Source organism: Eucyclogobius newberryi, unplaced genomic scaffold (assembly GCF_026437365.1).
Source record: "Eucyclogobius newberryi isolate DKJ021-1_F unplaced genomic scaffold, fEucNew1.0.hap1 SCAF_24, whole genome shotgun sequence".
Classification (NCBI taxonomy): domain Eukaryota; kingdom Metazoa; phylum Chordata; class Actinopteri; order Gobiiformes; family Gobiidae; genus Eucyclogobius; species Eucyclogobius newberryi.
The window spans coordinates 656,017-668,516 of record NW_027315879.1 but is presented as its reverse complement, the minus strand read 5'-3'; the positions used below and the strand labels follow the sequence as shown (position 1 = coordinate 668,516).

At 48.4% G+C, this 12,500-nt stretch overlaps 1 protein-coding gene across 1 annotated transcript in view; it reads right to left on the bottom strand.

Moving 5' to 3' along the window:
* LOC140372503 (phospholipid-transporting ATPase ABCA1-like) overlaps window positions 1-12,500 on the bottom strand; it is a 168,017-nt gene that overhangs the window by 96,786 nt on the left and 58,731 nt on the right. The window contains 2 exon segments of the mRNA XM_072459614.1: window positions 1,329-1,606; window positions 1,687-1,818. Coding sequence (XP_072315715.1) covers window positions 1,329-1,606; window positions 1,687-1,818 — 410 coding nt within the window.

Genomic DNA, 12,500 nt, shown 5'->3' with positions numbered 1-12,500 from the left:
CACTGAAGGTCTGTGTGAGGAATAACGACACACTGAAGATATGGGTGAGGAATAATGACAGACGGAAGATTTGTGTGAGGAATAACAACACACTGAAGATCTGTGAGAGGAATAATGACATGCTGCGAGACGTCTCTCCTCTCTCAACTCAGATTCTGCACCCCAATCCCAAGCGCCTGAAGCTCTGGGTGTGGCTTCTGCACGTCGAAATCGGGAATACGATAAGCAATGCCCGTGGTCCGTCGACCAGTCTTCTGTATTCCTGCAAATGGAAACTGTTTGACGCCTGGTGCCACAACAGTGAGGATTGTTGTGCAGTGTCAACGGGGGCTTTCTTTCCTGGCAGGAGCTACTTGGTCAGGGGCGCTCTCCATCTACCCTGAAGGTATACATTGCTGCAATCTCCTGCTGGCATGCGGGGTGGGATGGTTTCTGGGTTGGCCGTAACCAAGATATTTCCCTGTTTCTAAAGGGTGCCCGGCGTTTGCGTCCTCCTGCCCATTTTGTGGTTCTGGCATGGGCCCTGTCCCTGGTGCTGGAGGCGTTGTAATCTACTCCATTTGAACTTCTTTCACAGATTGACCTTAAATTGCTTTTAATGAAGACAGGATTTCTCCTGGCTATTGGCCAATAGCCACAATTGTCTGCCACAATTGTCTGTGGCAGACTCCCGTTTTTGTGTGCACCATGAAAACTCCGGTGTTTCCCTTTGGCCAAATATGGATCTCTTTCTCCCGGATGACCGCCAGAGCATCCGGTTCCTCTGAGTTCTCGTGCTTTGCGAGTGTCACGTGATTATACAGACTCACCTGAGCCACCGGTAGGTCAAAAGTGACTTTGCTGTTATAAATGCTTATATCACACATGTGTTTTGCAGTTTTTTATAAATTTGACGTGTTTTTGATGAACTGTTGGATATGTCAAAAATGAATCATGTGTGACTTTTTTTATTATCGGGTTTGATCCAATATGGCCGACTTCCTGTAGGGTTGAGGGCGGGGTCATAATAATGTCCTGACATAACCTTTTTAAGTTTAATTTGTCTACATGAAATCTTACCAGTCTGAGCTCCCATTGCTGCCATGTAAATCCAATTTAGAGGTGGCACTACTAGAAAGTCTGAGTTTTCACTCAAAATTAGTACTCACTAGGCTCTAATTTACTTTCATATTCATCATTATTTACTTAATTTTTGCACGTCATGCTCGGGCCCTGATAATTAACAAACCAGATCCAACCCAGGCTCAACGCAGTCCCTAAAGTCATTCAAAACCCAGACTATACTAAGTCTAAAAAGGGTCTAACTATGGTCTATGGACAGTTCTCACCGGGGCGGTACTTGAGCAGCAGGTCCCAGATGCCTCGACGGGCATAGGGGTCCACTCCAGCTGTGGGCTCGTCCAGGATCACCACCTTGGCTCCGCCTACAAAGGCCAGGGCTACGCTGAGCTTCCTCTGCATTCCCCCAGACAGTGCACTGGTCCGTGCTGAGCGTTTGTGAGGCAGCCCTGTGTCCCGCAGGATCTGCACCATCTCAGACTGGACCTGGGCCTCGGACAGACCTTTGAGACGTGCATAGAACCAGATGTGCTCCTCTACAGTCAGCCTGGAGACAGGAACACTGGGGTTAGGACACATGTTGAGACTGACCCGGGACTGGCAGTCCGCCCTTAGAGACGCCCTTACATGCTGAAGAGGACGTTGTGCTGAGGACACACTCCCAGGCTCTGGCGGATGGCGCTTAGGTCCGTCCTGATGTCTCGGCCCAGGATGTAGGCAGTCCCAGAAGTGGGCGGGAACAGGCCCGTCAAGATTGACCTATCAGAGAGAGGAGAAACGTGACTTTCATTCAACCAATCAGAGAAAAGGAGGTTTTGAGCCATCAGTTGTAAGTCTAGTCAAACCTTTATAAACCCTCAGTAGTCTAAAAGGGGTATTTTCAGACCACAGACTGGTCTCTGATTGGCTAATGGCAAAACAAAATTAACAAAGGAAAATGTAATACATGATGTGGCCAAAAGGGGGCAGAAAGAGAGAATCTGTGCCAAACGTCAAGGTGACTCTTCTACCCTTCGAGGCAACTGCTGTTGTGATTTTGGGCATTACAAAAATGAATTGAATTGAATTCAGACAGCGCGATATGTCACGTGATGAATGCAAAAAAAATTACAAATTTTCCCAGCATCACAGTTGCTGTGATAACATCACTCCTTCCTAATGTTTTGGCCAAACATCGAGGAGCAAAACAGTTGATTGTGCACGTGGGTGCAGTGGACATACAAGAACAAATTGAAGTTTTGAAAAAAGACTTCATAATTGTTATTCGACGTGCTTGATAAAAAGGAAATCAAAACATTCATAAGTGGACCTCTTCCAAACATCGACAGGAAGATAAACAAGTTTAGCTGGCTGCTTCAGCTGAACACATGGCTGTCCAAAGAGTGTGCACCTAGAGGACTGCACTACATTGAGAACTTCCATCTCTTCTGGAAACGAGAAAACCTGTTTAAGAGAAATGGCCCAGACCTAGGGATGCATACCAGTATGCAGGACCGGATCTGGACTTGTACTTGTTTTGGTTCAGGTCCAAAAAAACCAAAACCCCGGTGATTTGGTACTGGACTCAAGAATCTAATCAAAATCTAGCTCTCACATAATATATGTAACCCGGGTGAAAAACACGCAGTCTCATCTCTCCTCTCTTCTCCGCTGAGGCTGCCGTGTGTGGTGTTGACCCGTTGCGTATCATGCGTAACCCGCTGCGTCCACGCACCTGGCGCTTTGCGGCCAATCAAGGGCTAATATTAGCCAGTAGCGCAACACTGTCTGTAGGTGCGGGGCTCATCAGCTGGTCTGATTTTGCTGTTACATCGCATCAACTTTACACAACCCACTGTTCCATCATTAGGTGTTGATCATCCAGTCCTTGGTCGTGTCAGGAGTGAGATCTGAGTCAGAACAAAACAGGGATTTGCTGAGTTTGTTCTCAACGCTAACGTTAGTCAAACATCCATTCATTTGTAATGGGAGATTAGCGTTGGGTTTTAACACGTTTTCTCGACTGCTTTTGTAATGTGAACTGATATATAATCTGTCCAGTGTTATTTGACTTGGTTAAGTATTAATGCACTGTTGTGAGGTATTTTCTAAGCATTGTATTGACTGTTTCACTGGTGCTAATGAATCAAGCTACATTTTAAGAATTTTGCCTAGAGTAAGCCCTGCCACATTGTCTTTTTTGTAGCAATATTTGTCTATAATTAATATTTATTAATAGCCTGACCAGTTGACCCAGACTGACTGTCAACTAACTTCTGTTAAAAACAGTGAATAAACCAGACAAGTTGAGTTTATTTCAATCTTGATTCGAATCTGGACGTGAACCCGAAAGTGGGTTTAGGTATGCATGCCTACCCACACCTATGCAACGGTGGAGTGAGGGTGCTGACAAAGAACCTGCTCCACGCTATGAGGCATTGGACTGGGCCTGGACAGGGTCCTGAGCAGATAGTTAGAATAGAAGTAAGAGAGGAATGAGAGAAGAATTCCTGCTCTATCAGCCAGAGATCGAGCCAATGTTTTAACATCAACAGCACCACAACCACAGCCTCCACCAAATCAATCACCTCCACTACGGCCAGTGCAGGAGTCCTTTCAGTTATTTCCCCCAGGGTCCTCATCAAAGGCCTTGGACCCATCTGTGACAAACCCGGCAACATCCCTGTCATCGCCCCTGCTCTCAGAACAGACCTGGGCCCCCCCTAAAACATCTACTCTGACTACAGATTTCTCAATCTCCTTCCCATCTCCACACTCATTCAGGGGCTTTCCCACCCATCTTAAATGTCTGATCAAATCAGGCATTGAGATGGCTCCACTCACAGCCAATATAGCAAGACCAAGAGTTCTGAGGTCAACGCTGATGAACTCTTCACCGCACAAACAGGTGTCCCCGACTTGTGCTACAACAACAAAATCCCCAACACCCACCCCCCCTCGCTTTTCATCTGGTATCTCCCATAGATAGGATGCACTGGGTCTCAGCGTTGCCGGGACTTATTTCTGTAGTCACGCAACGCAGGCTCGCCGACAGGTGTGGTTGGCCCAGTCTCCAATCACGGAACCGTGTAACACAGGGGTGTCAAACATCCGGCCCTTTGACAAAAGTTTTTTTCTTTTTCGTTCATAGAACCGTAGTTACATCCGTAACCGTTGTTGGCGCTAAAACTACACGTCCCACAATGCCGCTGGTGGCCCCCCCTCCCCCGCACGGCTTTTCACTGCCGTGTGTACTGCCGAGGGAGACGTGCTGAGAGAAGTAAGACACGCGTTTGCGCACTTTACAGCACTTACACACCTCAGAGCAGAGGTCTGAGCGAGGACAGAGATGTGTGGCTTTAGGAAACACGTGGAAGAAAGAAAGAAGACGGTTTTGTGGATGTTAGAGTTGTGCTAAAAGTGGAGCTAACAACAAGAAAACTAACTTCTGTGATGATGCTCTGTGAGGGAAACATCCAAACCTCTACAAACCTGGACAGATCAGGAGCCACAGGTAAAAACACAGGTCAGAGTGTAATAAAGTATGAACATGACTGTGTCCACACTAATGTGACTGTGAACACAAACACAATGCACTCATTTGAGTCACTACATGAATCATTCGTCACTAAGATCAGCTTAAACTATGAAAATAGCGAGCTCATATTGAGTTTGAGCAGAAACATGTCTGTGATATGAACATTTCACATCAGAAATCACATCAAAAGTCCATGTTCCTGTTCCTGCTGCTGCATGAATATGGACTCAGTCTTTCACCTGCTGCACATTTGTGGAACAGTCTCCACAACTATTACTAGGCTGTAAAAAAGCCATTTAGTTCTTATATTTTTTTATTGTTTTATGTTTTACGTTATGTTCGGCCCGCGATCCAGCATGAGCGTCGAAATTCGGCCCGCGGCCCAAAATGAGTTTGACACCCCTGGTGTAACAGGACGTTAAGGAGCGTTCCAGTTGTCCCAGGAGAGCTCTTTGGTGCGGCTGCGCTTGACGCGTTAGAACGCACAGCACAGGCTAGCCGGACTAGAAGCCAGTTGGTCGGTCTCCGCAGACTGACCCCTCAACGTGGCGGCCCGCCTGCGTCTGACACTCAGTCTGTTGCCCCGTTGGCCCATACAACCACCACGCGTCCACGGGGCGGACAGCCCTTTGATCGGAGGAGGGTGGCCCGGACTCCGGTCTCGGGACCACCTCATTCTGCTCAGCCCATCCAGCGCTAAAGCCAGGCCGCCGACGGTCGGACACTTTACCCCGGGGGCAGTTGGAATACTGGGCTGCACAAACCACAGACGTCTGGGTGTTGTGCACTCTCTTCCGGGGTTATCACCTTTAGTTCTGCCGTCGGCCCCCTGTACCAGGCCTGGTCAAGTGGATCGTAACCCACGACCCGGCCATGGCCCTGGCACTTACTCATGGAGATATCTATTTTGCTGGACAAGGGGGCAATCGTGCCTGTGAACCCAATGGAAGATCCAGGGGGCTTATTACTCTCGGTATTTCCTGGTGCCAAAGAAGACTGGCGATCTATGCCCAGTTCTGGACCTTTGAGGTCTGAATGTGTTTTTAAAAACCCTGTCATTTCACATGTTGAAAACATGTTGCAAGCAATATCTCCGAACGAGTGGTTCACTTCCGAAGACCTCAAGGATGTCTACTTTCATGTTCCAATTGCATAATGCCACCAGCAGTTTCTGCGCTTTGCATTTTGAGGTCATCACTACCAATTCAGAGTCCTTCCGTTTGGTCTGTCTCTGTGTCGCCGAGGGTTTTCACCAGATGCGTTGCTGCAGCTCTGGCTCCCCTCCAGGCACACGGTTTAAAAATACTACCTTACCTGGACAACTTGCTGGTCTTTGCTCCCACTTACAGCCAGGCTGTTCAAGACACCCAAACTGTCCTCGTTCACATCGGGCAGTTGGGTATGCAGGTCAATTTAGCTAAGAGCAACTTGGTCCCTGACCAGGAGACTGTTTTTTATGGATCACCCTGAATTCCATTCTCATGATCGTTCGTCCTTCAACTCCTCAAGTTGACAGCATTGTGAACATGCTTCCCAGTTTTTGGGAAGGCTGAGTGTTGCCTTTTGTTCTCTACCTCCGTCTCTTGGGGAAGTTGTCGCTTCGCCCCATGCAAATCTGGGTCCACAGCCTGCACTTAAATCGGGCCGTTCACAGGCGTGTCACCCCAGTGTCTCGAGTCCCTGTCTCAGTGGCGAGAAAGGTCCTGGTTCCTTTAGGCTCCCTTCCGTCTCGGAGGGAGATGGGGCACACCAATACGTCGCTCTCAGGATGGGGTGCAACATGGCAAAGGCGCATGGCACAAGGAACGTTGTCTCCACTAATCAGCGGGGAGCACATAAATGTGCTATAGCTGATGGCAGTGCGCCTGGCATTGGACTACTTCCTTCCAGTTCTGCGTGGCAGCTCCGACAACACCACCGTGGTTCATCACATCAACCACTTGGGCAGCACCAGGTCAATGAGACTGATTGACTTGACTCGACAGCTCCTTGTGTCAGCTGCTCCCCACTTTCTCAGTTTGAGGGCGTCCTACATTCCCGGTACACGGAATGTGATGGCGGATTTTCTATCCCGTCAGTGTCCACTGCCCGGGGAGTGGAGACTTGACTCAGAAGTTGTAGACAATATTTGGGGAATGTTCGGCAGGGCAGAGGTTGACCTCTTTGCGTCCAGGGAGGCGACTATGGTTTTCCCTGACAGACGGTGCCTGTCCTCTGGGCTAGGATGCGCTGGCGCACATCTGGCCCAGAACTCTACTTTATGTTTCCACCACTCCCTCTGATTTTCCCGACCCTATTGAGGGTTCATAAAGGGGGACACAGCCTTCTCCTGGTGGCTCCATTTTGGCCGGCAAGGGTTTGGTTTACGCTGCTGCACAGCCTCTGCTGCGGCTCCCCGAGACCCTTTCCCTACAGGAGGGATCTCGTCTCCCAGCTGGGAGGGAGGATTCTGCACCCCAATCTGGGGCGTCTTCAGCTCTGGGTGTGGCCGCTGCAGGGTCCGGCATGGCCTTCTCAAGAGTATGGTGAGGAGATAGAACACACATGACTATATAGCCTCACGTGGGTCACAGAGAGGTCACAGGTGACTTTGTCGCCATTAGATTCTCAACCGGCGCATGAGCAAAAGATAATCATTCAGTGCTTGAGGCACCGTCTCTGGCGGTCATCCAGGATTCACTGTAGTTACATCCGTAACTTTCGTTTTACTCAGCACGTGACTGGTCCCACCCACAGCAAAGTTGCCCCACCCACAGAAGAGGGCATGCTCTACATCGTCTTTTTACAAAGGAGGCTAATATTTCAAATGTCAATGTGGTCGATGCTGCTCTGTCAGATCATTTCTGCATCTTCTTTGACCTGTATGTTTTTTCCCAAACCACTGGCTGGTCCTGCAGTTGTTTGAATGAGACGCATAAATGATGGCACAGGTGCAGTTTATGGAAATGATAAAAATGTCTCCTGTTCTAATGTATATTATTAGTTGAACTCTGTTACATCTAGTGTTTTCAATGTTCTGGACACCATTGCCCCTATGAAGACTAAAATGGCTAAAAATGAGTAGAAGCTGCCATGGAGAAATGATGATTCGGTCAGGGCACAGTAAAGGGAAGTGCCGCCAGGCCGAACGGAAATGGTGCAGCTCAAAACTCCAGAAGTTGTACATGTACAACCTCATTTTATGTATAAATAGGGAAGGATATTTTTCAGAAATAATTGGAAACTGAAGTAACAAAATGCGTGTCCTGTTTGCCACTGTAAGCGCCATTTTATATGGTTTGATATTTTACATTCAAAATTTTATGTTATTCTAATACTAACTAATTTGCGTTTTATTTCAATTGTGTTTTGTTTGTAAAACTCTTACTCTTGTTTGTAAACTGCAGTCATTATTTTCCGAAGAGAAGGAACAAAGAACTAGGATTAGCCTCTACATTAAGTAAAACGACCGCGCTCAACCAGAGCACGAGACGTGGAGGAGCCCAACATCGTGGCAAGATAACAAGAAAAAACTACGAACTGGTAACTTGAGCTGAAGAGAAATATGAGACAACAGGAATGTTGTAGTCTTTGTTAGATGGCACTCACTTCTTGAGATTTGATCGGTCACCCGCCCCTCCCCCTGCACAGCTGCATGCTCCCTCTTCCACAGCTGGACAATGCCCTGCATCTGTTCCTCTTCACTTCTCTGGCCCGGACCATCAGCTCCCCACTTCGCCTGCACTCACCCATCCCCCCAGCACACAGTCCCCCTGCCAACCACTGACTGTCACAGCAGCACAGGTGAGGAGTGAGCTGAAGAGGATTAAAGTGAGGAAGGCAGCAGGACCTGACGACATCAGCCCCAGGCTCCTTAAGTCCTGCGCAGATGAACTGTGTGGAGTTATGGAGCATGTCTTCAACATGAGCCTGAAGCTGAGGGTGGTACCACAGGTCTGGAAGACCTCCTGTCTGGTACCTGTGCCTAAGACACCGCGCGCCAAAGACCTCAACAGCTTCAGGCCAGTGGCTCTCACGTCCCACCTGATGAAGACGCTGGAGTGGCTGGTCCTGGACCACCTCCGCTCCACCGTGAGCTCAGCCATGGACCCGCTGCAGTTTGCATATCGGTCTGGCATCGGAGTGGAGGACGCCGTCATCTCCCTGCTGCACCTCTCTCTCTCACCTGGAAAAGCCTGGCAGCTCTGTGAGGATCCTGTTCTTCGATCTTTCCAGCGCCTTCAACACCATCCAGCCGCTGCTCCTGAGGGACAAGCTGGAGACTGCTGGTGTGGAGTATGACCTGGCAGAGTGGATCCTGGACTACCTCACGGACCGACCCCAGTTTGTGAGAGCACGGGACTGTGTGTCTGACACTCGGACCTGCAGTGTGGGGGCGCCCCAGGGCACTGTCCTCGCGCCCTTTCTTTTCACCCTTTACACTGCAGACTTCAGACACGACACGGACAGCTGTGTCCTGCAGAAGTTCTCTGACGACTCTGTACTCCGCGTCATCGTCGTCCGTGATGAGTCCGATGATGGCAGTGGACTGGCGCAGGACTTTGTGGACTGGTGTCAGCGGAACCACCTCCTCATCAACGCGGGGAAGACCAAGGAGATGGTGGTGGATTTCCGCAGACACCACCCCACTGCCCCTTCACCAGTGAACATCCAGGGACGGGACATTGAGAGAGCGGACTCATACAAGTACCTGGGTGTTCATCTGAACCACAAACTGGACTGGACTCATAACACAGACGCACTGTACAGGAAGAGCCAGAGTCGGCTCTACCTCCTGAGGAGACTCAGGTCTTTTGGAGTGACAGGGCCCCTCCTGAAGACCTTCTATGACTCTGTGGTGGCATCAGCCCTCCTGTACGGTGTGGCCTGGTGGAGCAGCAGCATCACAGAGAGGGAGAGGAAGAGACTGGACAAAGTCATCAAGAAGTCCAGCTCCGTCCTGGGCTGCGCTCTGGACTCGGTGCAGGAGGTGGGGGACAGAAGGGTCCTGGCTAGATTCACATCTATGCTTGACCATGAGTGCCACCCCCTGCAGGACACTCTGTCCGCTCTGGAGAGCAGCTTCAGTGAGAGACTAATCCACCCTTGCTGTGTGAAGGAGAGGTTTCGCAGGTCTTTCCTTCCTGCTGCTGTCAGACTTTATAACAAACACTGTTAGTCCTGAACACTCGCAATACTGACCTAACCTAATACTGATGTGCAATTCTGTCATATGTGCAATTACTGTCGTGATTCATGTGCAATTACTGTGAAATTCATGTGCAATCCATGTGCCGTCGTGACACATATTCATGTGCAATTACTGTCGTGATCACATGCAATGGTATTTATGTATTTATTTATTTATTTTTATAGTAGAAAAAGCTTCAGTTGTAGTCATCTGGACTCAGTTTGAAAAAATAGACGTTTCGACTCTCATCCAAGAGTCATTGTCAATAAAAGAATTTAGATCGAGAACTCCGATATTAATACTGTTCTGTGGTAAGACCCACCCATTGGGCGGAGCCTTCCTGAAGTAGAAAGAGTTGTTTGTTTCAACAGAAACTCCCCCCTTGTATCTACCGAGCTAGCCTATTCAGAATTTTAATGGCCTATTAGAATCCTCTTTGTCTTTGTGAGACCCTGGCTCAACCACCCTGAGTACCTGATTAGCATCCGGATGTCCTGGTCCTGGTCCTCTACCTTTCCAGGGGTTCAGTAACCCATTATAAATAACAAGAAGATTAAACCTTAGCCCTCCATTTCTGTTTAAAGAAGGTCTTTCTTTTTTAACAAAAATAGCTTCCTTGACTCCTCTTTCAAACCATCTTTTCTCCCTGCTTAAAACCTTCACATCATCGTCTTCAAACGAGTGATTAGAGGCTTCAAGATGGAGATGCACGGCGCTCTGAGGTCCTGAACTTGTATTTCTTCTGTGCTGATAAAGCCTCTTGTGTAGAGGCTGTTTTGTCTCACCTATGTACCGTTCTTTACAGCTTTCTTCACTGCATTGGATCGAATAAACTACATTGCTCTGTTTTTGAGTCGGCAACTTGTCCTTAGGGTGAACCAGTTTTTGTCTTAAAGTGTTTCCTGGTTTAAAATAAACAGGGACTTCGTGTTGTCTAAAAATTCTCTGCAGTTTTTCCGACAGGCCAGACACATAAGGGATAGAAACACCCTTCCTTCTCTGTTCAGTTTCCCTTTTGTCCTGCTTTTTGGTTCTCTTCACTCTGTTGAGAGCCCAAGCGGGGTAACCACAGGCTGAGAGGGCATTTCGGACATGTTTTTCCTCTTTCTTCTTGCCCTCTGAGCTGGTGGGCACACCTTGAGCTCTGTGTTGTAAGGTTCTGATCACACCCAGCTTGTGCTGTAGTGGGTGGTTGGAGCCAAAGAGCAGATACTGGTCTGTGTGTGTAGGTTTCCTATATACTTCTATTTGGAGTTTCCCGTCCTCTCCTCTGATCGTGGAACAATCAAGAAAGGCCAAGCGATTCTCCTTAGCTTCTTCTCTTGTAAACCTGATATGTGGGTCCACAGCATTGATGTGATCAGAGAAGGTTTCCAGCTCTTGTTTCTTGATTGTTACAAAAGTATCATCGACATAGCGGAGCCACAGTTTTGGGGCTATGCCTGAGAATGAGGACAGTGCCTTCTTCTCAAAGTGCTCCATGTACAGGTTGGCCACTATGGGAGAGACGGGCGAGCCCATGGCACAGCCATGAATCTATCTGTAAAATTGTCCCCGGAATTGAAAGTAAGTGGTGTTCAGACAGATGTCCAACAGTTTACGACCACATACGAGCGCTTGAAAAGAGATCCGACCAGTGGCTACAAGAAGAAAGTGATAGACTGTTTACAAAGGCTGGAAAAAGAGGAAGTGATAGACCGGCCTCTGTATTACAGACTGTATCCTGGTGAAGCCATGCCTTGCATTTATGGCCTTCCAAAAATACACAAAAAGGATGTTCCACTCAGACCCATAGTGTGCAGCACAGATTCCATCACTTACAATGTGGCCAAGCATTTAACAACTATATTGGCTCCGCTTGTGGGGAATTCGGTACATCATGTGGAAAACACGCACAACTTTGTGGATAAAGTGAAACATCTCCAACTGGACCCAGATGACCTCATGGTTTCATATGATGTTGTGTCCCTGTTCACCTGCATCCCGACCTCTGATGCAGTAGCAGCGGTGAGGATCAGACTGCAGGAAGACACCACCCTACAGGAAAGGACCAAACTGACACCTGAACACATATGTAAACTGTTGGACATCTGTCTGAACACCACTTACTTTCAATTCCGGAGACAATTTTACAGACAGATTCATGGCTGTGCCATGGGCTCGCCCGTCTCTCCCATAGTGGCCAACCTGTACATGGAGCACTTTGAGAAGAAGGCACTGTCCTCATTCTCAGGCAAAGCCCCAAAACTGTGGCTCCGCTATGTCGATGATACTTTTGTAACAATCAAGAAACAAGAGCTGGAAACCTTCTCTGATCACATCAATGCTGTGGACCCACATATCAGGTTTACAAGAGAAGACGCTAAGGAGAATCGCTTGGCCTTTCTTGATTGTTCCACGATCAGAGGAGAGGACGGGAAACTCCAAATAGAAGTATATAGGAAACCTACACACACAGACCAGTATCTGCTCTTTGGCTCCAACCACCCACTACAGCACAAGCTGGGTGTGATCAGAACCTTACAACACAGAGCTCAAGGTGTGCCCACCAGCTCAGAGGGCAAGAAGAAAGAGGAAAAACATGTCCGAAATGCCCTCTCAGCCTGTGGTTACCCCGCTTGGGCTCTCAACAGAGTGAAGAGAACCAAGAAGCAGGACAAAAGGGAAACTGAACAGAGAAGGAAGGGTGTTTCTATCCCTTATGTGTCTGGCCTGTCGGAAAAACTGCAGAGAATTTTTAGACAACACGAAGTC